The sequence below is a fragment of the Drosophila mojavensis genome, unplaced genomic scaffold (assembly GCF_018153725.1).
Source record: "Drosophila mojavensis isolate 15081-1352.22 unplaced genomic scaffold, ASM1815372v1 contig_36, whole genome shotgun sequence".
Lineage (NCBI taxonomy): Eukaryota > Metazoa > Arthropoda > Insecta > Diptera > Drosophilidae > Drosophila > Drosophila mojavensis.
Window position 1 is genome coordinate 5,032,695 of NW_025318858.1, and position 27,205 is coordinate 5,059,899.

At 39.3% G+C, this 27,205-nt stretch overlaps 1 protein-coding gene across 1 annotated transcript in view; it reads left to right on the forward strand.

The window, feature by feature from the left end:
- LOC6576004 overlaps positions 1–27,205 on the forward strand; it is a 49,434-nt gene that overhangs the window by 13,753 nt on the left and 8,476 nt on the right. Inside the window, exons 3-4 of the mRNA XM_032729103.2 lie at positions 17,390–17,598; positions 20,831–20,966. Of these exons, the coding sequence (XP_032584994.1) occupies positions 17,390–17,598; positions 20,831–20,966 (345 nt within the window). The remainder of the gene's footprint in view (positions 1–17,389; positions 17,599–20,830; positions 20,967–27,205) is intronic.

Genomic DNA, 27,205 nt, shown 5'->3' on the forward strand with positions numbered 1-27,205 from the left:
GTGGGGAGGGGGCCTTAGCTCCTGGCCAGGCGAGTAATTTATTTGGTAAGTGGTAATCAATGGGCGGCTGTCCAGTGGCCGGCATTGATGTTGATATACGACAGTCCAAGCTGGATGGGTTAAGCCAACGTTGCCAACGTGGAGCGAGCGAGCGAGCGAACGGGCTTATCGCGACTTTGGGGCCTTCCTTCCAGCTGTAAAGTAGCCAAAGCGGCAGTTTTATGGCCGTCAGTTGAAAGGTCACTGCAGATGGCAAAAGATTTGTGGCCGAAATTTATGACAACATGCTGAGGCATTAGCATTCCAAACATGCTGTTAACATCAGCATTTGCATATGCATATGACACACTCACACACACACACACGCACGCACGCACACATTCAAAGAGCACTCATTGCGAGTGCTCGCATCATATGTGCGAATAATGTGCGGCAAGCGAAAGCAATGCCAAAAAGTATCCATAACAATAAAGCAGCATTAGCAGCTGCCCCTAACAACAGCAACAACAACAACAACAACAACCAAAGCAACAACAACAAAAGCAGCAACAACAACAATAAAGTTTTAGCTAAATTATGGCCATCATTTTAAATGTTATTTTTCCCTTTTGCCATTTTCCCATTTTCATGTTTTTTCGTTTCGTTTTTTTTTTTTTTTTTTTTTTTTGCCCTATTTTCTTTTTGTGACAAAGTGCAAAACTCAGCATTAAAATTGTTGCGCAAATTATGCCAAAAGCGAAAAATTTTCCAAATTTATTACAGCAAAATAGCTAAAGTGAAGAAAAATCTATGTGAGCTGCTAAATGCCCTTACATTATTTTGGATTTGAAATATATATATTTATATATATAAATAGAAATCGATTTAGTTATTTGGTATATACATAATATTTAATGACAAAATGAATACAAAAGTTTATGCTTATTAAATAGACTTTCAAACTAAGCAAATATACTTTAATAATTAATATTTAATATTAATATATTTATATTTAGTATTATAGCCAAATATTTGCTTATTCAGAAATGTATAATTTTCTTTCAAGCAAAAATATTTCTTGTATTTAAATCTAGAATTAAATAATAATAAATAAAATAAATAATAAATAAAAAAAAATTAACAACTAATAAGTTAAGGCTTTTACGCTGTAGAGTCTTTAACAAAAAATCGAAAAAATATATAAATAAATAAATAAACAGATAAAACCAACAAAATTGAAAGCAAGTTGAAAAACGAAACAAGTAAATAATATAATTAATTATTATGATAATTTATTTATTATGATAATTTATTGATTGTCATGTATTTCATATTCATATGTTAAATACGTAAATAGTTACGTATCAAATACGTAATATTTGCCGTTTCTGTCCTATTTTCTATGTTATTGATGAATTCACTAACACATATCCAGAGAGTATTATTCATGTTGTGCTTGAACTTAATTTTGTAAATTCATTTAAATCGCTATTAGTTGATATAAGAATTATAATAAATTTACAAAAACTCTCTTATATTTTTTAAATTGCCTTCGTTCTATATTTCCTATCAAATGATATTACTAGCCCAACTGCTGACCCACTTGTAGAGTATTTTTATGTTCTGTTTTTTTTTTTTTTTTTTTTTTTTCCTCTCTTTTTTTGCCAAATGCGCAGCTCTTCTGTGCACTTGCTATTGCCGCAGAGCTGCCAGTGGCACAGTCAGTATCTACAGTATCTCTGCGCGTGTGTGTGTGTGTGTGTGTGTCTTGGGCACTGTGCAGCTGTTTCCATTATGGCAGTCGACAGTCCACAGTCCACAGTTCACAGCCGACAGTCGAATTTCAGTCCACACATTTGGACTTTGTGCATTTGTCGCGAGTTTTATGCGCTTATTTTGGCTCTTTATCTGCTGTATGGCTATGTGAGTGTGCGTCTGTGTGTGTGTGTGATATTTGGATTCTGTTTGTTGGCCCACACTCTGTGGGGGCAGAGGCAGCTTTGCCGCTTTGTGCATATCATGAAATTTTAATTGAATTTATGCATTTTATTATGCATATTGGCGAGAACGAGATGCCAAATGATGTGCGGACAAACTTTACAGCTGTCAATAGCTTTGACAAGCGATCTGCCATCCACTGCCTCCTCCTGCCGCTTGCCGCTTGCCTCCTGCCTCCTGGCAGCTCCCAGCTCCCAGCTCAATAGGCACTGCAGCACTCATACGCCACGTTGGCTCAATGTCAAAGCGAGCAGCAACAGCAATGACAACTACTTCTCGGCTTTTGGTGCTGGGGCCATGTTGGCGTTGGCCTCGTTTCGCGCGGGCTTCAGTCAGACATTCGCTTATTCAGTTTGGCAACGTATTCAATTTTTTATGCGCGTGGCGCAGGCTTTGCGGCTGCGTCTGCCATTTCGCAGCTGCATGGATACATTTTTTATTGCACAGATTAATGCGGCGTGGCCTGCAGCAGCAGCAGCAGAGGCATCAGCAGGAGCAGACAACGAAGTCCAACAAATGTATAATATTTGCATGACATTTTTAATGCAATTTTAATATGCGCGCGCAGCTTAATTAAATATTTAATATTCCATGCGATGGCCGTGCCCGCTATCTGATTGCTGCTCTGGCACGCCCACACACCCACACGCCCACACTCTACAAATTGACTTTTATTCTGTGCCACGCAAAGTTAATTATCAATAATATTTGTGCACATCACTGAATAACTGCAATTAATTTCCATTTGCATTTGACTTGAACGAGACACCGGGCAGCCAGGAGCCAGGAGCCAGAGGGAGACAAATTCGTATGTTAATTATAATTACATAAAAAAAATGCGTATATATGTATATGTGTATAGAAACATATTAAATAATCAATTAAACAAACATCATAAGCAGAATATTTACTCAGAGTTTAATATAACTTCGGTGAGTTTATTGAGTGAGGGATGGAGAGGGGGTAGCAGAGCTATGAGCTACAACTAAATTTAGCCAGTTGCTTTGAATAGTAAATTGAAGTGCGGCTGATTGATTAAGTAATCACTTGCAATATAATGAAAATTATCTTAAATTATTCAATTTAATTTTATACACAGCAAAAGTTTTGGCTTTCCACGTTTCAAGCGATGCATTTTGCAAGACTTGCTTCAATATTGTCCTACAAATTGAATTTTAAGCTGTATCCATATCATTCAGCACCTTTTAAAGAGTTTGCTGTGGATCTGAATATCTCTGCCCACTTCAAAGATTGCTCCGGGAACTGAGATTACATATCAAAGATTCATGTTGAGAACGCTTAAAATAAATTAGTATTTTAATTAATAACTAAGTATTATTAATTACTGGGAAAGCTCTCAGTCTACATTCATAATAAATGTTATCATTATTGCTGGGTCAGATCTAATCTAACGATTTGTTGGGCTCTTAAGACCCAACAACCGAATTTTACGTATCAATATGTTTTGTTCTCACGGGCCTAATTGAATTTATTAAAATCAAATTAAAATTAAGAAATAAAATCAAAGAACAGACGATTATTTTTTTATATTATTTTTTATATTATATTAAAAATAAAAACTTAGAAAAAGAGAAAAAAATAACAACATAAAATAAATTAAATAATTAAAAATATTTGATCAATTAATTAAAATAATTAATTAATTATTATAAAATTAATTAATTAAAAATATTTGCTTAACATTCACCTTTTTATGGAAGAAAGGAAAGAAAAATAAATAAATAACAAAATTTAAAAAAAAAAAAAAATATATATATATATATATATATAAAAAATTATAATATATAATAACAATAATAATAATTATAATAATATAAAAATAAAATACTAATAATAATATAAAATTAATAACAAAATAATAATAATATAAAAATGATACATAATCAATTTTAAACAAATTAAATAATCTGTAGATAGTAAAATATTGAATGACTTCCATATTACTCTTCTATTCAAGAAATGTCAATTAATAAAATAAATATATATTTTAAATCAAAACCAATATTCATACACATTCATATAAGCACACATCAAAGCTAATATTCACAATTCAGCTTAAACAAGCTCAAGCACCCGCATGAATGTTTTGATTAAGTGAAACAGTTGATGGCATAACACACACTCATAATTGACATTGCTCGATATTTGGTTTGTACTCGCATTTCAAAAGATTTATGTGTGAGCATTGATGTTGAGTGAGTTTGGGTCTTAAATTTCACTTAAGCCTTTAAGTAAATTATTGCTAATGGCCTGCAAACAGCCAAGCAGAGGGGCAACGGGGCAAAGGCGGACGACTGGCAGATCTTTAACTGGTCGATGGCTGACAGAATGGTGCCAAGATGTAGCACTCCAGTAAAGTAATCACAACATTTGATTGATTGAAATCAATTTCCCGTCAAAGGCAAAGTCTGCATGGCTGCATTCCCAAGTGTGCGTGTGCGTGTGTGCGTGTATGTGTGCGTGTCTATTTGTCTATGTATATTTACTTAAACTTCATTTCTTTCTACGACATGTCCTGGCGCGTGTGCCTGTGTGTCTGTGTACCGTTAAACGACTATACGCTTGAAAGCAAGCGAAGCAATGACTACGACTCGCTCCTTGGCTTTGGCCATAGATGCCAATCGCAGACACGCGACAAGGAAATCCAGACCCTCAGACAAATATTGCTGCCTTATTCCGCGAAATTAATTTCAAATGTGTGACTGATGACGATTATTGAGATTCATATTCTATATATGTACATATATGTAAATAATAAGCAAAACGCATGCTTAGCTAAAGTTCATTCAAGTTGTTTCCTCTACGATTTTTAAAGCGTAAAACCAATCCACAAAGCAAACAAATACACACACACTCACACACACAGAGAGAGAAAAAGAACCAGAGAATACGTGGCTGGGATTTTTATAACCAAATCAGAACAAGGAAGGCTTCAGCTTCAGCTTCGGCCTCGGCTTCTGTTTCTGTTTCTGCTCCTGACTAAACAACTGGCTGGCTGACTCGTTGGCTGCCTGGTTGGTTGGTCTCGATTTGCTGGCGCTTTGTTTCCTGCTTTGGCAGATGCTTTTTGGCATTGCTTTTTATTGTTTTTTATGATCATTTGTATTCATCAATTTTGTATTGATTTGGCTCGAGCACCCATTTCCGCGTTTATATGCCAAGACCAAGCAGTGAAAGGATGAAAATATTTATAACTATATATATATACACACACACACACACACATAGCTGTACATATATATGAATGTCTTGAGTTTGGCAGCGCCTTTGCCAATGCGAAAACAGCATCTTACGAATTTATGAGCTATAAAAACAGCTGCTGAGCTGGTCCAATAGCCAGACCAGCACAGCCAAACCAAACACAAATACACAGACAGCAACAACAGCAACAACAAACTCTACAACAACAGCAACAACAAACTCTACAACAACAACAGCCACAACAAACTCTACAACAACAATAATAAAATGCTCGAAAATTTTGATTACTTTTGTTATTGTTTTTATGCTTTCTCGCATATTTGTTGATTTAATGTTTCTTTATATTTTAATTATGCGCCAAGTGGATGATAAACAAAAATTAATGGTTATTGAAAAGTTACAAAAATACACTCAAAAGCTGCAATAACATTCTTTAAAACAAATATTGCAAAATGTCTCTTCAGTATTCAGTTGAAAAGTAAGTGCAATATAAATGGGATACTGTTAATAGCAGAATCGACTTTGCTAAGCTTCTTCATTCGCAATTGGCTGTTGCTATTAGTATGACTCTGTGAGCCTCCATAGAGCTGTTGTGTTAAAGTTGCTGTCTACGCAATTTCCCCCTCAGTGCGGGAGAGAGAGAGCGAGACAATGCTAGTTGTTGTTGAGCGTAGTCCGAGCTACTGCTGAGCGAGAGCGAGATGGCTATTGAGCGTATTCGGTCAGACTCGCTGCAATGGTAGGTGGAATGAGTGGAATGGGAAGACAGCCGATCTCTCGCTCGACTATAGCGACAGTGAGTTAAAGCGAGTAAAGTTTATGCTTAATTGAGTGAACAAATGGCAGAGTGAAGCTCTCCCAAGGCAAAGTTAGTCGAAAAGTTGATCTACTGGAGGAAGGTTGTGAGGGAGCGCGGGACGCTAGACAGCACAATAGCAGCAAGATGAAGAAGCCTTTGTAGGTAGCTTTTTTCAAACTTCGCCCTGAAAAACTTTTTGTAGTCACCTATAAAATCTAAACGAATGGTGATAGCAAAGATATGTTAATACAGGCTGCTGGTCTTCTGTTATGACTTGTAAAACTGTAGCCAACTTTTTGAGAAATATTTTAATAATTAATTAAATATTATTATAATTAAAATCTTAAAAAAAAAAGCATTTGACAATTTGAATAGCATCTGTTCGCTCTTCCTTTATGAGTTTTAATACTATATATTATTAATATAATTTTTATTATTTGTAGATTTCTTTAAATTAAAGTTTCTTCAGAAATCAGCTGAAAACTCTAATATCACTTCAATCAATGCTCTCCATTTTATGCTAATAAGCTCATTAGTCATTGCAACTGTCAATTGCATTTGCATTAGCTGCTAATGCAAGTTGCAACAAACAGTTGCAACTGCTACCGATTGGTCCGAGCTGGGCTAACTTTGTGGCGTCTTCCACTGCTGTTGTCTCTGTCCTTTGTGCTTTCAGCCGGACCGGCGCTGGCTGGCGCTGGCAGTCTCTGGCTTTCTATGATAAATTGATTGATATTTGAATTTAATGATAAGCGTGCTGTTAAGAGACGACCACTGCATTGAGTTGCCAATTGAATTTGCGACACCAGAGTGGTGGCCGGGTGGAGAGGGGGGCATCGTGCCTTTCATTTTTCAACTTCAGCGACAGCAGACGGCGTTATGGCCGGGTCCTTCGTCCTTGGTTCCTGTGATGGCTTGGTCTTTGCGCAATATGCAAATTTCTGCTCTCTTCTTCTCCATCTTCATCTTCTTCTTGCTTTTTTTTTAACACTTGATGCTTGATACAAGCAAAACTTTTGCCACTGATAATGACATTTTTATAGTGCGTTGACGAGCTCGCCAGCCATTAGGGCCACAAAACTTGGGTGCATGAGTTATTATGGCTCGGTTGGCAGCTGCTCGGGTCGAAACTGTCGCCGGTGTTGAACTAACAGCAATTTGTGTGGGGCATTGCCAATCGATTTATATGCCAATTTGCATAATCATTAAGTTCACGCACACATACACACACACACACGCACAGACAGAGAAATATATTGGCTATAAGCCTTGCATAAAATTTTTGCTTCAATTTTATACAAAATTGATTTCACTCTCTCTGCTGCAGAGGCCACGCCCACTTCCGTTCGCCAGCTGTACAAATTGTACCTGTAGAAAATCGAAAGCCTTGGGACTTGGTCTGATTTTCAGTTACATCTCTATATGTCTCTCCCTCTCTCGTTCTCCATCTCTCTCACTCTCTCTCTCTCTCTTTGTCTGTGTCTCTTAAATTTTCATAAATTTCAAATTGTTCAGCTTATGAAAGTTACATAAATTGTTTAAACTTTTCGTTGGCCCGGCTGCCAATCTTCATACATTTTGGCCTCATTAAAGCGCCCCGGGCCAGACTTGGCCCACTGAATTATTTATAAAGGCACACAGTGCGAAAGAAATGTACAAGTCGAATACGAATTTTCGGACATGGGCATGAATATGGACTACGTGGACCGAAAGGCGGGGCGTAGAAATGTGGCTTCTTTTTCTTTTATATATATATTATTTTTTGACCAAGGTGTGCCTCCTTTTAGTTCTCCTTCTCTTTTTTTTTTTTTTTTGGCAACTTGAATAAAAGGAAGTGCTGCAAATTATGCCGGTAGCACTTTTCGTTAGCAGCCGGCCAGAGCGAAAGAGGAAGCCCGGCCAGGTACACTTTGGCCTTTTATTTTAGCTGCTATGCTTAGTCAGGTACACAGAGAGGTGCACACACTCCCACACACACATACACACATGTGTGTATAAATGAATGCATAGCATGTATTTATTTTTAAATAGTTTTCTTTTTTTTTTTTTACCCAGTTAGCCAAGTTGACCATGGGCACTAAAAATGCTTTTAAATTGGGAACATGGCCAAATGGGCTCGGAGTTGCCATTTGTGTCAGCCCTTTAGCATTCCGCAACTAAGGCGTCCCATAATAAAATAATTAATTTAAATATACAATATTAACTAGCTGGTAAAACTAAATAACGGCGTGACCAACACACGTTAAATGGCTTTTGTGCTAATGGAACTGCATGGGGCTAAAGCAATATAAAATAATAATAGGGGTTTTATATACTAAAGAAAAAATTAAATATTAGTTTTTATTCATATAATAATTACTTTATTACTGATTAGGGAAGAGTAAATGAAGGATAGCAGCTGTATATTTTTTAAATGAAGTAAAAGTTCTGTTGGCCAAACTTAACGTGTACTTCGCTCATATTAAAGTAAGCTGAATTATCCCATTTAGCGTGCTTACAGTTTTTAGTAAAAAACTTTTTCGCTCGGCATGCAACATTATTAAACCCGAGTTCTGTTCTAAATTATTTATTATCCGCCTTATCCTACTGCATTCCCGCCTAATGCGATAAAAGAAGAAGCATGGCTCAGTATTTAGAATGTAAATTAAAGCCGCTTTTAGTTAACTTAGCCCACTGGCAAATGGGAACGCGTCCAAGTCAATCTTCGCGCGCGGCTAGAGCGCAGCGTGCATAATCCGCGCAGCGAGCGATGCCTGCAAAAGTCAGTCAAAGGCAAAGGAAAAGGCAAATGCAACGGCAAAAAGCACAAAGGTAAAGGCGGAAGCAGAGGTAGAGCAGAGTGCAATGGCAGAGCGAGCTGCATTGGCTGTGCGGACGGCACTTTGACTAACTTTGAGCCAGCTTTTTGTGGCTCAAATGGCATTAAGTGTTTTAATTTGCCAGCTAAACTAAACTTCATAATTTGCACAGCATGTGCGACTATGAATACACCTAACTAAAGAATACCCTGTATGGAATACGTAGTAGTCACGAGGTGATACTGCAGATGTATAGCATCATATTTCACATTGTGTCATATTTCAGGTTAACTAAGTCTGAGGTTCCTTAAACAAGTTTTAATTAATATTTTCTCTCACTACTTTCTATAGTGTTGCCTGTTGCAATTGTTGATTATGTAGAGGATGGCATTGTATACTCTGTATACTCTCTTGTATACTTAAATTTGCAACCCAAGTAGGATCTGCCTTACCCCGTCACACCTGAAGACCTGATATATGAACAGAAGAAGTAGTAAAGCTGTAATCAGGGAGGACAGGCCGAGGAAACAAAAGTAGTTTAAAAAATGCAAATCTTCCTTAGTATGTATTAGTGAGTCACTCTTGCTAGCAGAGAGTCAACATTGATTAGTATATTGTAGTCCGCCATTCACTCTATCCGAAAGTCAACAAATGATACGAGCAATAACACTTCCCTCAATTTATATCCCATTATGTAGTCAGTCAGCCCAGCAAGTGATACAAATTAGAAGAGTATTTACTCTTCCCTCTTCTTATAACAAATTGCAGAGTATACATTAGCTGTCATATCTACTCTATTGCAGGATAGACAGTAGTCAGTCAAATTCAGGAATCAGTCAGCCAAGCCAGAGATAAAGATACTAAGAGTATTTACTCATCTCTTAATTTATTTCAAATCACAGGGTATACATTAGTCAGTCATATTGTACAGTATTTACTCTTTCCTCTGCTCATATCAGATTGCAGAGTATCTATTAGTCAGTCTATCTCTCTCTCTTTCAGCACTCTAACATTTCTACGCTGCATCTTCGCCACACTGCGCTCCACCCTCCACCCCACCCCCTGCGCCCAGCCCTACTTATGCTACGCAGCTTTAAGCATTCGCGATAAGAGCGAAGCGACGTCGCAGTGCGCCGTTTGTTTCTTTTCATTTTAGCGCCACTTGAAGGGCCACAATTGAAATATTACGTTTGATAACTGTCGCCCATTTAGGCGACAAGGTAGCCCTGGCGAACTCCCGCCGCTCTCTCTCTCTCTCTCTCTCTCTCTCTCTCTCTCTGTACGCTCTGTGGCCCCCTTTGACCCGGCCACGCCCACGCGCCCAACTCGAGGCCTGACAGCCAGCGAGCCGTGTCGCAATGGCATTTGTTACTTTGCCTTTTGGCTTCTGACTCTGTGAGCGCGCTTTTGATGTCTGCGCGCTGCCAACTCGCAATTGGAGTCTGAGAATTGGCTTGGGGTCGGCTGGTGGCGCAGGTGATTCTGGCTGGCGCTGGGTGGCTCTGGGCGGCTCTGGGTGGGTGATGTACGGAAATTGTGCGCCGCACGACAAATATACTTGAGCGCCGTGTCCCGGCTCGGCTTTGGGCATTACCCAAGATTTAACAACAACTCCTGGCCTTTTGTTTGTCACGGTGTGTGTGTGGTAGTCTGCGCACTTGTTAGTCTGCGGGTTAAACGACGTCGCGCAGGTAGCGCCGGCTCGTAAATAATTAATCTGGCCACAAAGTGCGATTATCAAAGTGTTGGAAAAATGTTAAATAGCTCCCCGGAGGCGGTGGCCACATTAAAATGTGGCGACAGTTGGCCCCGGCTTGACAAATGCCATCGCAAGTCCACAACGGTGCGCCAGCCAACTACGAGCGGGGGCGGGGCGGAGCGACTGCCTGAGGGCATTCTGCTTGACTGCCATTTTGATATTTGGCTTCCAGCTTCAGTTGATGTTTTTCAATTATGCAAATAAAGGGATTAATTTGTTTCCAGAGTGAAGGCAAGTTGGTGGGTGGGGGAGAGGGGGCGGGGTCGGCGGCATAGAGTGGGGGCAAACAGCCACTAAAAATTGTTTTTAAGAGCGTCAGCGTCGAGCGCTGATAAAAGTTTCTACGCTCGCCCCCTCGCCCCCTCGCCCCATCATGACCCCCTCAGGCCAGACGAAGCGCGACAACTATAAAAATTTCAATTACAACGCGAAAGGGTGTACTCGACGTGTAGTGGCGGCGGGGGTAGCGCAGAGACGGTGTCAACTAAATTGACTTCATTAAATTTCCAAAAGAATTTTCGACCAAAAGGCAGCAAAAGACGTATGAGGATGACATGAGAGTTGGAGAGGGAGGGAGAGAGAGGGAGAGGTAGAGCGCAAGTGCCAAAGCTAAAGCGACAAAGCTCAATGCATGGCAACGAGAGTACACTGAGCGAAATGGTATATATATGATTATAGTCAAAGTGAAACTGATAGGATGAGCATGAAGAGCTTGAGGGTGTAAGAAAATCTAATTTTTCTGAGTGGAGTGTAAAGCTGCAAGGTAATTAAGGAACTAACTAATTAATTGAGAGCTCGAGTGACTTTATAAATAAATAAATACAAAATATATTACGTGGCAGAAGTCACAAATACAATTGACCGCTATGCAAGAAATATGTTTTGGTTTCTCACGCCCATCAAGAATATTTAATTTTTATTTATTTTTTTTTTTTTTTTTTTTGTATTTTCTGAATTAATTATATATGTAGAAAACTGTAATTGCCCCAATTTGAATCTTATCAAAATGTCATGTAAACACAATTAGATACCACAGATAAATGATAAAGGTGGCCTTAGCCTTTATCAGGCGTGTCAGCCTTGTTGAGTTTTACATTATGAAATCAGAGCAGGCAAACAAATTTTCCTGTACCCCCGGTCAGAGGCCAAATGAACAGGTCAACAAGGTTTTAGAATATAAATCGTGCTCTCGACCTAACAGACTTGACAGAAGACTCCAATACAGAAGTAGAAAATTGAAAGTATCCCTCAACTCAGATAAAATTAAAAAAAAAAAAGTAATAAAAAAAATAATAATAATAATAATATTACAATGATTATCATTAGAAAAGCGAACAGAAAATAGATCATCAGAAATTAATAAGTAATAGAAAATTTATTTTTGCAAAAATAAAAATAAAAAATAATTCATAATTTGCTGATTGATTAATTATATCAAGTTTTTATTTTTTTAAATATATAAATAGCTTATTATATAACTAATAATATTATATAACTATTAATAATTTCTTGAATATATACAATTTTATTTTTAATAAATAGATGCTTATATTATTAACATTTTATTACAAATAGAATAGCAATTGTCTGAAGAATCATGAATATTTCACAAAATTTAACTCAAATAAAAATAAAAATGGAATCTTATGCCAATATAAAGGCATGCAAAGTATCTCATATATTCGCAGCTAAACTTTGCTACTTGAATTAAAAAAAAAAAAAAGAAACCAAAAGTCTAGAAATGTTATCAAAAGTCTTACTTAATGTGAGCAAGTGAAAGGGCTGTGAAAGGGTTGCGGAGGACACACACAGCAGGGGTTGAGTTTGCTGCTCCTGCTTCTCCATTATTTTTTGCTGGGGTGCGCTTCATTTAATTTTATTTGTCTCAAAATTTTAGGCGTCAATTTCAGCTGTGTGTGTGTGTGCTTGAGTGTTTGGCTTTTTGTTTAGACTCGGCGTCTGTTCGACATTTATTTGTTGTTTGTCGTTTCAATTGCTGAGCTGCGACTGGAAGTGGCTGTCGGGTATTAGGTCTAAATGGGGTATTACAACATTCAAAACAACAACAACAACAACAACAGCAATAGCAATCAAAGGAAGTGACTGAAGAACAATGGGAAGTGCTGTCATATGATATGGGAGTCTGTTCTCTCTCCACGCTCGTCCCTCCTCTCTCCACTTTGCTGTCTACTGTGATCGCTGCTTGGGTTGTCAACTGTAGCCGATGGAGGGTGTTGCACAAATTAAGCTCGAATGAAAATTAAACGATGCATGAAATTACTTTGCTGCTTCTTCTTCTGCCGCTGCTGCTCTCTTCTCGGTCTCCTCTTCTACTTGTCGTGCTGGCTCTTGTTGTTGGCCGTTTCAACTTTGGCTTTGGCTTTGCCACTGGCTACGCCTTTGATGGGGCCACTGGTGGGGGACGGGGAAGGGCGGGCGCAGCTGTTGGCGCTGAAGTTGGAGTCCATGTCGAAGTTGGCTTTTTTAATTTTTAATGTGCAGTCAGTTGTTGTTGCTGCTGTTGCTGGCGCTGCTGCTGTTGACTTGAAGCATTTTTGCTGCAGGATAACAGTGAAGGGACATACGCCATTTACGCAGCTAACGGCATTGCGTTCAAAAGGAAACCGAGCCAAAGTAGAACTGTTGGACACTCATACACACACACATATATATACACAGGCCGAGGCCAATTTATAAAGTCAAATGTCAGTAACTACAATTAAGGCGCACTTACTTGAACGGTGGGCGTTTAGAAGTGGGCGTGCTCTGGCGAGGATAACAGGAATTGACATGAATAAAGCAATACTGAAAAGCTTTAAGTCTGGGTTTAGTTAGTCTTGGCTGCTAGCAGAGTTTATAGAATTGTACGTTACAAATTTTACTGCAAATCGGAAGGACTAAACTAATTTAAATATTAATCTAACTTTAATATTTATAAGAAAGTATAACTCTATTCCAAATTAAATTCAATTTCTGTTTGCTGGCTACGGCTTATCTCTACCTGCTTTCTATTCTTTCACATAAATCAGATTGATGGTGTCTAAGTAGCCATCTCGCTCTCACTCAACAACATCAGGCACTGCATGCAGCAGCAGTGATTTTTGTATCTCTCTCTCTCTCCTCTTTGAGAGCCAATTAGCACATTCAGGTTAATCATGAGAAGAGTACAACTACTACGCAAGCTCATATGGATAACATTTCTATAACAGCTCCTGTAAATATTTCAGCTTCTCTCACTAATACAACTGCAATAATGGCAGCCAATCACAACAAATATAAACAGCTAGAGGAACTGAAGCAAGCAATTGCAAAGTGCAAGAAGATATCCAGAATATTCAATCAATTTCGTTACAGCGATATAAATAAATTGTTGATGCATTTTTTTATAGCACTATATATTTATTATTATCATTATACTATTATAATTATTTAATTTTTTTTTTTGTGAAGTTGAATTTGGGATTTTTTTTATGTTTGTACATTAATTCATACGTTTGTGCTTTTTGTCGCATTATATTGTATATTATTATATAAATTTTTTCTTATAATATTAGATTTATTTTAATTAATTTATTTTTTATATATTTTGTTATTTAAAAATAATTAAATTTATATATATATATACGTATACATATATATATTTTTACACTTGATAGATGTTTTCTCTCATTTTATCATGCAGATGAAAAACGTTCAATATTTTCTCATCACACTGATAAAAAATGCGTATGCATAAAATTAAATTAATTTCATATAACACAGAGAAAAAGACATTGTTTATCTTTAAAGCAAAATCAACAATAAATTGCCTAAAATATGATGACAATTTACTCATTCACCTTTTGACCTATTTGCGCGACAATGTTTATGAAGAAATCAAAAGTTGGTTTGGGTAGTTGAAAATATGTAAATGAAGTCGGAGAATTTAGATGCTTTGCACAGGCTTCCGCTACGAGTGGCACAAATCTTTAGCTTATTAGCACATTTTATTGCCTATTCCAAGTCCGTTTTGTTGTTGTTCTTTGTTGTTGTTGCCTGGCGAAGCAGCTCGCATATAATATAAAACGGAAATGAATTTATAATGCACGAGTTTTTCCCTTTATGTTTATCCTTTCCTATATATATATGTATATATATCGCTAGCTGTTGTTATTTTTTATGATGTCTGCCATAAATTGTTGGCCAAAAGCAAACACACACACCCATACAGACAGAGACACGCTGACTGGCAAACAACTAACTCATTTTGTGGTTTTCACCTTTTTTTCTGTGGCAATTGTCTGGCTCACAAGCTTGCTTCTTTTTTATATAAAAGTCGCGATTCCGATTCAGATTCAGCTGCGGCTCTGTGAGAGTGTGTGTGTGAGTTTGTGCGCATTGTTCAATATTATGCGAAAGTGTGAGCTTGTGTGTGTGTGTGTATGTGTGTCTGTTTGCCTTCGACTGTTGGGCTGGGCGTGTGACAGCTCAATATATTCGCCATTTGTCGCCGTCGCTGTTGCCATCGTCGTCGTCCTTCGCGCCCACAGGAGCTAGTCACAAGGTGGCTGCGGTTGCAAAACTGTTGAGCACAAGCGAATGCCTTGGCCGCAGACGTGAGGGCATGCATGGAAGGTAGCAAAGAGCCATAGTCATTGCCATCGACATATGAAGAAGCACACACATGTGGGCGCATGTTGCTGCTGTTGTTGTTGTTGTTGTTGTTGTTATTGTAGTTGGAAATGCAGGAAAATCAATTTCGTTCTCCATTTGCAGTTGGCAATTTGCATAATAAGGTCGTTTGGCGCAATTTGCATGTGAATGTGATAAATTCAACGGGTGGCGCACGCGGCGTATACGTTACACACACACATACACACACATGCAGCCAACAAATGTCTCCATGTGTGTGTGTTTGTTTTTTGTGTGTGCGCCTTTTCAGTTAGCCCCACACTCGCCGCAAATGAAAAGTATAGCTGTATATTAAATAAGTAGGTGTGTCCATGTCATGGCAATGCCAACTACCAACAGCTGCCAGCTGCCAGCTACCAACAGGCAAGAGCCAACAACCAACAGCCAACTGCCAACTGCCACAAAGCAACTGCCAATTGCTGCTGACTGACTGTTGGCGTTTCGTTGCTGGTCAACTGCCTCTGCTGCCTCCGCTGCCACCGCTGCCTCTGCCTCTGCTGCTGCTGCACAATTGCCGTGCAATCATAAAACGTGAAACTTCAACGCGCCAAAATGTCGTAAAAGCAAATATGAGAATTTTTTATATTTTTTTGTGTGTGATTTAAACGCTTTGGCGTTGCTTTTATTATAGCATTCGAAAAAAAATAGCTGGGCGTTTATATCTCGCTCTAGCTCTGTGTGAATTGTGGACTGCAGTGACAGGCTTTCGTCTCTAGGCCATGGCTTTCTATGCTCTCTTCTCTCTCTTCTCTCTCTCTCTCTCTCTCTCTCTGTTTTTGCTTTTGGTCAGACGATTTGTAATATTGGAGCAGCGGCTGCATAGGCAGAGCCAAATGCCGCCGGACAGTGCCTCCGCATGCAGTCGTGCGGGCATAATTCATGTGACAGCCGGCAGGACTCTCTTTTTGTTGTTCTTGTTCTTGTTGTTGCTGTTGTATATTTATTTTTGTTATGCTGCCCGACTGCACTTTCTATTTTACATGCAAAATATGGCTGGCAGCGATTCTTTTTCTGCTACTTTTTTTCTGGCTTATTCCCATGACTGCAAATAGCAGTTTGGCGAATAGAAATACCTTCAAAAATCGATTGAATATGTCTAACATTTTGTGACATAGGGAAGAATATGTCTTTTCGTAGAAGTTTTGTATTTTTTGTTTTATTTTTATTTATTTTTAATTTTTTTATTCTTAAAAATATTTGTTCTAATATTAATTTTTACATTTGTATAAAATCTGAATTAAAAAGAAAACAATTTGATTGATTATTATGGGTTTCATTTTTATTTATTTATTTTATTTTAGTTCATTAACATTTTAATTCAATTTCAACTTTTATTTCGATAAATACATATATGTATTTTTTTATTTTTGTGTATTTAATTTCTTCTTTTTCAAATATATCCAATATATTTATTTCTCAAATATACTTAATTATTTAATTTACATTATGTAACTTATTTATGTTATATATTTATAACTTTATTATTTATATTTGTTTTCATTTCAATTTATACATTTACAATATCAATTCCAAGAAGTTCATTCAATTTCAATTTCAATTCAATCATATCAGGACTTAAATTCATTTAGAAGACATCTATAGCTATATCATACTTAAGGAAATATTTCCAATCAGCGATTTCACTTGCATTGCTTTAGCTATTGCGCCATCAAAAATTGATGAAACCTTGGCAGAATATCGTTCGTTAGAATTTATGTGTGGTACTTGAAAATTGCATGCATAGTTAAGCGTTATTCGCTGCTATAACATATAACTTGGCCAAGCTCGTGTGCTCCTATGCTCCAGCTCGTAAGCTTTTTAATAAATCCTCACGATTATAGCATTTGAGCAACAACAACAACAACTGTGGGCCATGCACGATGCATGCAGCCAGGAGCTAACTGGGCTAGCAGTAAAAGTTAACGTTAGGAAAGAAAGCAGTGAAGAGAGAAGGGGGGAGAAGCGGGTAGAGCAGATATCATAAAAGGCAGCCAGGATACCTTCGATAGCGCAGGCAAAGATGGGTTTACGACTAACGAGAGAGACGGAGAGAGAGATAGAGAGAGAGAGAGTGAGAAAGAGAGAGATGAGGGAGGGGAACCCTAAACAATTGCGAATTCACAGCTAAAACTAAATGGCGCTCGCTTTATTCACTAATTGCAGATATAACCAGCTCGCTGACAATGACCGAGGTGAAGATACCCAATCACATAATGCGGCTGAAGAGCGCGCTGCTCGGCTGTCGCTATTCCCTGGACGGCGAGTCGCTCTACTCGGTCAAATGGTATAAGGATGGCCACGAGATCTACCGCTATGTGCCGCGCGACAAGCCACCTGGACAGGCATTTCCGCTGCCTGGCGTCAACATCGATGTGAGTACCCACCTAAACCCACCGCCACCAATACCAGCCCCTCAACAGGTGCAGCTCTGGCAAAAAAAAATTTAATTTCAAATTTTATTTCGGCTAGAAGGGGCAAAGATGTTGCCCCGAAATTTACTGTTACGGCCGACTCATAATGATTATTTGCAAAGAGCATGTAATTGCCCGAGCAACAGCAGCAACAACAACAACATCTTGTTGCAATGTAGTTGCCTCTGCCACGTAGTTTTGCCATTTAACTTTAATTTAATGTTGATGTAATTTTTTGTTAGCCATAAAAATGTTTGCTGCTCTCCCTCCCCTATCACTCTCGCACCCTCTGCTGTGTGTGTGTGTGTGTGTGTGTGCTGGGTTAGCTTAGGTCACGTTGCGGTCTGAGCTCTTCAACGTACATTGTACACGTCACTCAATTTCAATTGCGATTGAAAAGGTTGCCCAGGCCAAAATCACTTAAAGCTGCCAATCCTCAATGCTCAGTGCTCAAACGCCCGTCTCTAATAATAATAATAATAATTTGCTAAAGCACTTAAGTGCGTCTACTTTGTGTGGCATTTTGTTGACAGCACAGCATGCCCCGCCCCACTCCCGGCCCATGCCCATGCCCCATGCATCGGCGAACTGAAACATGTAAGCGTGATTCACTCAACAGTTGTCGAATAGGGAATACCCTGAATCCTGCGAAGAGCTGGTATTCCAATTGTTCTCTGTTTCTTTTATACGCATAGAAAGTCACACTGCTAACTGCGCTTGGTCTCTGCCTGAGCTCTGCCTGAGCTCTGCTTGGGCTCTGCTTGGACTGCGATTGGTCTCTGCTTGGGCTCTGTTTAAGCTAAGCTCTGCTTAGGCTCAGCTTGGCGTCTGCTTCGGATGAGTTAGGACTGCTATTGGTCACTGTTTGGGCTCTGAGATCTGTTTAAGCTTGTCTTGGCCTCTGACAGGGCTCTGCTTGGGCTCTGCTTTGGTTCTGCTTGGGCTCTACCCTGGCTGAGTTTGAACTGCGATTGGTCTTTGCTTGGGCTCTCCTTAAGCTACGCTGGGTCTCTGCATGGGGTAAACTTGAACTCTGCCTGGGCTCTGCCAGAGTTGAGCTTCGGCTCCGCTTGGCAGCGCTTGGTCTCTACTTGGGCTGCCCTCGGGCTCTGTTTGGGTTCTGCTCGAGCTGCGCTTAGGCTTATTCATTAAATAACTTTTTTCTGGTATTTGAATTGTATATTTTACGAATCTGAAGGGGAACACTCAGACGAACATGTTTAGCTTCTCTCAGTTGCTCCTCCTGCTCAAGAATATCTATATTTTATGGCCTCTGGCACGCCCCCTTCTGCCTGTTACATACAGTTCCACATAATCAGTATACCCTTCCATTCTATTTTCCTTAGTTAGCAAAAAGCCAAAGCAAAGCCGTGAGCAATTGACGTATGGCTAACGCGGCGTATGAGCAATGCCAGCGCGACTTTTTTTTTATGGCCTGTGCGTGCCTTGGCCGGCTGCTCGGCCTGCTGCTTGGCCTGTGCGTAATGCGTAGGCGTGAATGTCTACATTTAGACATGAAAGAGTTGTGTCCAAGTGTGTGTGTGTGTGTGTGTGTGTGTGTCTGTGTGTGTGTCACAGATATTTATGTTCGGCTGCGTGATTGGCACAAAGGCTCGGCTGGTAGTTAAGCGACTTCGATTTGTGGCTTGCTTAAGATAATTGCTGATACTTCAAATGAGCTTAAATAGTATATGAGGATACTTTGGTGTCTTGTGTGTGTGTTTGTGTGTGTGTGTGTGTGTGTGTGTGTGTGTGTGTGTGTGCAGCTAGCAATCAAATTAACGCGACTCGCTCAGCTTTGATGACAGGGCATGGCTTTAAAGTTGCTCTCAAGTACAATGTAAGTTGATCTAGATTTCTTGCAGTTTCTCCTGGTCCCCTCTCAACAGCCACGTCGCATTAGCGCCTAAATAGTTCTGCCACCTGCATAAAAGAGTCCTAAACTGCGCGAACGGGTTGCGAGCATCACAATAAATTGTTCGCATTGCATTTTGTTGCAGCCATCATAAACAAAATGGCAATGCGCACGTATCAAGGGGAATGCAATAAATGCGAAGGCGCTTCTTAGCCCGCCCTCGCCCTCGCTCTCTCATGCCGCTCGTTGGCCGTCGACAATTTGAATTGTGACCAGGCCGCCTCCTGCTCGACTCATGTTTGTGTAGCGGGCGCTGACAACTTGAGCGCTCATAGGAATTGGCTTGGAAGAGTTTGCTTCTATCTGGCGCTCAGTTCGCTCGCCTTTGGGTCGGAATCGGCTTAAGCACTAGAAAAGAAACAAACAAAAGCCAGTTCGCCGTCATTTTAAGGGGGCAATGGAGGAGCGGAGCAGCAGGGAGAGCAGCTCAAGCAAGCAACAAACCAAAAATAATGTTGAACGTGACTTTTGTGATTGTTTGAAGGAGCAGCAACCAGAACAGAACAGAACAGAACAGAGCAGAACAAAGCAGAGCAGAGCAGAGCTGGCCAAGGAGAAGAGTCAGAGAAGAGAATTTTCATAAAAATTTGCTCGACAAGTTTTTCGGGTAAAATGGAAAGAAATGAAAACTTTGCCAAGCACTTTTGACTATGTGTGCGTGTATGCGTGTATGTGTGTGTGTGATAATAAAACTGCAACTTAAAGAACTTGACTGCAATTGTTTCTGGCAAAGATGTTGAGTGACTTTTACAACATCCACTACTTCAGCTCACTTCTCACATCATCCCTTCCCACCTTCACTTCCATTTTCCACTTACATTCTCATGCGTTCAGCACTGGTTGCGTATGTAATCATCAAGTGGAGAATGTTGCGATTGTTTCTAGACATTTCATTGCTTGTTTTGGCTCTCGCTTATGACTTGTGCTTTTTCCATTGCTCAGCGACGCACACAGCCCACACCCCACAGGCTCTTAGACCTTAGACTAATAATGAATATACTTCGTTGGCCACTCTGCTGCATTTTTCTTTTTCTTCTTCTTCTTCTTGTTTTTCTATTTTGAGCTACACAAATCATCATCAATCTTAATTTTTCACTCAGCGACAGCCGAGAATGTGAAAATCTGTAAATCTAATTGCCTTCACTTTGGGCTGCCTTGCCGAGTCATGGCTTTGTAATTTATTTGAATTTCCATTTGCCAAAAAAAAATATATATATATATTTAACAAACATTTCTCTCTCTCTCTCTCTCTCTCTCTCTGCCTCTTTCTCTTTGCAGTTGCGCAACTCCTCGGATACGCAGGTAATGCTGCGACGCGTAACGCTCCAAAGTTCTGGCGTCTATCGCTGCGAGGTCTCCGGCGAGGCGCCCGCCTTCAACACCGTCTCCGAGTCGGAGACAATGACCGTTGTGGGTAAGTTGCCATCGCTATTGAACACTGCTTTAAAATATCTGCACTCCCTCCCACGCTGTCTCTCCCTCTTTCTCACTCTCTATATCTGTGTGTGTGAAACAACAAAAATTTAATTAAAATGCTAATGATTCACAGCAGTCAACAATGTTGTTGAGTAAGAGCTGCAAGAGAGCTTCGCTACTCCTGCTGCTGCTGTCCAAGCTACTGCAAAAGATGAGCAACATAACTGTCATATACAAAAAAAAAAAAAAAAAAATTAAATAAATAAATAAATATATAAATATATAAACTGTGAGAGTGTGTCAATAAACGGCTAATACATACTGTCTAAGCAAAGCTCTTGCTTTTAATTATAACAAAAATTTTCAGCTACCCACTCGGGCTGAAAACTCAAAGTGTAAACCATAAATTAAAAAAAAAATCCCCTTTGAAATAATTAAATAAAATGAATTGTAAAAGTATAAATCTTTTTACATCATAGTAAACCATTAAAAAAATAATAATAATAATAATAAATTAATTAATTAATTAAAAATCAAAAATGAAAATTAAATGACTAAAATCATAAAGAAATTAATAAATTAATGTGTGCCATAAGTAACAAACTATGATGATCTGCAAATTCATAATTTACTACAATTCAAATTCCATCCATACTAATTTAATTAATAATGACTGCGCTCATTACCCGCTCTGCCAAAATTTATATTTTAGCTAAAGTCAACGTCCATTTTTATTGAGCTTAACTCACTCAAATGCCTTAGCAGATGATATGAAGCTCGTGTAGCCTGAATATGACTTCAAGATTTACACAGAAGTTTTTATATACTCTTATAATGAATGCTTCAGCTTTTTTGAATTATGGTTATTTTTAAAGGAATGTCTATTTTTTTTTTTTTAGAAGTTTATTAAAAAAAGTTGTTGAGAAAGATTTCTTTAGTATTGCTGCTATGTTTTAGAGTTGATATATTTTTAAATATATTAAATGAAGTTGTAGTTCTATTTCAATGGACTGCAATGTACAATAATAGCAAATAAAATCAAGTTTATGTGTTGCGACTTGCAAATGATGACAGAACTAACTGTAAAATGCCAAATATCTAGTATATCAAAGTCTCATAGGCAGACAGAAAAATAGACAGATAGAAGTAAATCCCAATTCTGATAAAAAAAAATATATATCCTTTATAAGTTGGTCAACAGGCTAAACTCCTACACCATTATAAATACCTACCATTATAAGTACCATTTGCTACTATATGCCAATCAAGAGCTAGAAGATTCCTAGATTCTGTAAATTTTAGCTCAGCTTTTTGTAGTTTTTTTTTGACTTGTTCTGATCTGGCTCGTATAAGCTTCGAAGAGTTGACAACGCCGGTTACACACATTCCAGCAGAAACAACATGCCCTGCATTCATATTTTCAATTGGAAAATCAGGAAATCTGGACAAAAAGCTGTCATAAGTGGAAAGAAGCAGCAGAGGCAATTGTAAGTGCCGAGTTGGCAACAGATTCCAAGGGTTTTACATATGGCATATAGACGAGATGCTCTGGCATGCGAGCAAAAGTCAAATATTTGTGAACAGGTGAGAGTGTAAGAGTGAAGGAGAAAGAGAGAGGGGGAGAGAGAGAGATAGTGTGTGGGTGCCTGGTCAAAGCAATATCTTAATTGTTTTTGCCACTGCTGAGACCTTGCAACTTGTCGCCTGTGAGCATAATGAAATTTCTGCCGAGCTGCTGCAGCTGCATGAATTCTTGCCTTGGCCTCAGCCTCAGCCTCAGCCACAGCCACAGCCACAGCCACAGCCTCAGTTAGCGACTTGCCTTTAAAGGCATTGCTTTCGCACTTTTTTTGTTTTCATTGCGTTCCATTCACTTATTCTCCTTTGCTTTTCTTGTTTTTTTGTTATTTTGCTTAACACAACTGCATAAGCTAAGCAAACAATTGAAATGGAATTTTTCGCAGTCGCAGTTGCCATAACAAAAGGCAGCAGGGAGGGGAGGGAGGGAGCTCCATATATGTGAATGCGACACCCCAGCAGGACAACTATGTGCACGTGTGCGTTTGTGTGGGTGTGTGTGTGTGTGTGTGTGTGAAGCCCTGGTGCTTTTGCAATTGCAAGTGTGTGGGCGTGGCTGCTGCAACTGTCATTGCAATTTGAAGTAAAATTATGTTTTCATGTCGTGCGATTTAGTTGAGTAAAAGAAGAAAAAAAAAAAATGAAGCAAAAAGAAACGAAAACCGAAATGGGTTAAGACAAAAGCGCCATCTGTCGGCTGGTGGCGCATGGTGGGACCGACAGCCATTGCCTTTTGTCTTGATGCTCGCCAAAGAGCACTCGGAAAAACTTGGCATTACATTTACATGCATATGCAAAGTGCTTGGGCGTTGCTGAGCGTCGCTGCTGCTGCTGCTGCGTGGCTTAGAATTTTATTGGAATTTACGCCAGGCAACCGCAACGGCGGCAGCAGCAGCCACCCACGCTCAACTCAATCAAAAACCACAGCAGCCGCCGCCAGCTGATAGCCTGTAGCTAATCACAAATTTATAAACTCATAAAAAATCAAACAGTTATCAATATGTGCAGCAGCCACAAATGCCTTGAGGAGGCTACATCAGCATCATCATCATCATCATCATCATCATCATCATCAGAATGGTGATCATAATCTGTAGCCCTGCTGCCCACTTTAAGCACATTTCATGCTGATTTGGCAGCCTTTGGCAATCCCTCATGCTTTCTAACAAACCCCTAAGACCATCAACTGCGACGCATCGGAATGTTGGCGGAAATGGTTTTGCATATTAAACAATGTCCTGGGCTGCCAATTGGGCGACATTCGAGTCGATGAGCAAAAAAAGAAAACGAAAACAAGTAAGAAGGCTCCAGTCGAGACTGCTCGACTGGGAGATACCCTGAACCCTCCAAGCTGATATTCTAATCATTCTGCACTTCTTCTATGCACACATACATACACATGCACTTATAAGCACGCGCTCTGCTAACTGCGCAGTAAGCAGCGGCTGCGCTTGGGCTGCGCTGCAATGTGGGCAATATTATGAGAATTTATTAATTGAATAATTTCTCTTGTAGTAAGAGTATCTTTATGAAACTTTCAGAATGTGTTCATATAGTTGAAATGTGTGTACATTCCAAAGCACAAGTCTCTAGTACTTGAAATGCGTTTTTTACAAATTGGGGGCGAAGGGGGCGCGGTATCCAAAATCTGTAAATTGCAAAATCTTTGTGTCTATTAACTCTATATACAACGCAAATTTGAAGTCTCTTGGCTGAAAAGTGTTCAAATTAGGCTGAAAAAACAATGTCGATTTTTCGATTATTCTCGATAAAAAAGTTATCGGATGAGTTATCGAAAAAATAAAGCAAACTCGTACTGCCTATGGTATACACGAGTATGCATGCCAAATTTCAGCTCTCTAGCTCTTATAACTTCTGAGATCCTTTTGCTCATACGGACGGACGGACGGACGGACGGACAGACGGACAGGGCTATATCGACTCAGCTCGTCGTCCTGATCAAGAATATATATACTTTATGGGGTCTGCGATGATTCCTTCTGCCTGTTACATACTTTTCACAAAACCATTATACCCTGATTTCCCATTTTCAATGGGTTCAGGGTATAAAAAGGAAGACGAAAACAAAGAGCAAAAAAAAGTCTCTCCACTCTGCAGTCCCCAGTGTCCCCGAGGAGCCGTGGGTGGGCGGCCAATGGCAAATCGAACCAAAAGGGGCAAAGCTGGCGACTCATCATCAACAGCAGCGGCAGCAGCGGCAGCAGCAGCAGCAACATCCACCACCTCCAGCAGCAGCAGCAGCATCATCATTCTTCCCGTCCTTTGAGTGCCTCTCCCCATCTCTCACATCACGTTACTTATGTGCGGCTGCTGCTGCTGCTGCTGCAAGTGAGCCATAAAATATGCTTTAGTGCGTTTACTTCGTGTTTTCCGGGGACCCACTTGACAACAGCACAGTGGTGCAAGTGTATGAAATTGGCGAACAAAATAGATTAAATTTGTTAATTCTATTAATATGTACTATTCACGTCTCTGAAAATCACCTCAAACAATTAAATTATAAATTATTTCATATGTCTTCTAAGTCAAAGCTCCCAAGCTTTTCGGTCCCCCTGTGCTCCATTAATGCACATTGACGCAAATCAGTAAATTGTGTACCCAAAATTGGCATATATTTACATTTTTGGACTCCTGTTCTTCTTCTCAAAAATGAATATTAAATGTAAATCTAAATCTAAATCTAGCAAAAGCTTTGTGACAAATAGAAATTATTACTGTTATTTATTTATTTTTATTATTATTATTTATTAAATTATTATTATATTATAAATATATTATTTGTTTATATATACATTTTTTTAAAATATTTTTGAAATGCATTTATTATTTATTTCATGTATATATAATTATTCTTTTTTTAATGTATTTAAACTTACATATAAATATCTAATTGCCTTCGCTTAATATTATCTTTGATATTATTAACAGACAATTTGGTTTGTGGCCGCGCAACACTGTGGAATACAATCATAAATTAAAATTTTATAAAAAAAAAAACATAAAAAAAAAACAATTAATAATAATAACTCCAAATAACAGGATAGTGATATTGCCACAATTAAACAGATCGAGTCAGTTTTGCCTTATCTTCCAGCCACTCTATGCGTTTTCAGTCCACTGTGCCACACCGCAGTCAACTGCTAAATCATATTTTAACTATGCATTGCAGCAAATCCTTAAACAATTGTCTCTGCTTCGATTTGCTGGGGATATACACTGGAGCATGCTGCGCCCCTATCTAATTGGAATTGGAATATATCACAATGTCCTTTGACAGCTCCCGCTCACGTTTTCTCTCGCTTGCCCTTCGACATTTATTTGCCTCCGTGGTAAACCAAAAGTCCAGCAGGGATTCGCTTTTACTTACACGCCGCTTCATACCAATTGAAATTTACATTATGCTGGCGCTCTCAGCTTGCTGTTCTTCTTCTTCTGCTTCTTCTTCTTCGTTTGCAGCTGCTGCGGTCAAAATGTGCTCTCAGTTGGCTTTGCTCTTTGCTGCTGCTGCTGCCGCTGCTGCAACATCCATTACTCATACGCCGCATTGGACGAACGCGCATCGGAAACGACTTAAAGTCTGCAACGGCATTTCGAATCGCGACAGTTGTTGTTGTTGTTGTTGTTCCTGCTGATGTTGCTGCCCACTCAGCAGTCGGCAGCATTTCCCCAGAGCCGGACCTCATCCTTTCGCTTGTTATCTTTGCCTTTACATATGGCAACGATTTTTAATGCACGATACGCTGCGGCGCTGTGCGTCGTTGAGGGCATGTTTGAGTTAAGAAAACATTACTGTAACCAGTTACTGTTACAGCTACAGTTACAGTCACTGTTATTCCATTGCCCGTGTCCTTGGCGCTGCTGTTCCAGAAATAAAAGTAAAACGCGTTGTTTTATAATTAATAAGCACGCCAGGCGCAAGGCACTGCATATGTACTGTCTCCTTATGTCTCCGGCCCGCACTGTTTGTATCTGTGTGTGCATGTGTGTGTGTGTGCATGTGTGTGTGTGAATTTATGGTTAAGTGCACTTTAAAGTACAAACATACATATAACTCACTTTGGCACTGCCGCCTGCTGAGTTTCTTCTCGCCAGCCCATATACTTATAATGTGATCGCTTATCGATTTTACAATATAAAAAGCAATTGCCCGCATAAGAGCCTGTGTGCCCATTGCAGCTCCCAACCCCCAATACCCCCTCCCCGACAGTGTGTGGAGCGAACGACCAAAAAAGAAAGAACAAAAAATTAAATGTGATTTTTATGAGCTTTGAGTGGCCACGCAGCAAACTGCAAGACATTTATAGCTGCAAGTCCCCCTACCCCTGCATTGCGTTAACCCCCCTCGAGATAGCCTCGCTAATGAACTGTAAATTTCAAAAGTAACTGGTAAAGATTCAACAGGCACAGTGCTAGACAATTTTATGGAGCAGTTAACCGAGAGATATTGAAATGCATTTATAGTCTATTTCGATTTGAATTAAGAGGATGTCATATGAAGTTTGTCAGATAATAAAAAATAACAATGCAGACAACCACAATTACTTTAGACATTTTGTACCTGTGCTCGAAAATGATCTCCCTGTGTGCCGATTTTTCAGCTTGCGCTTTCGCCCAATGAAATCAATGCCGCATTAATCA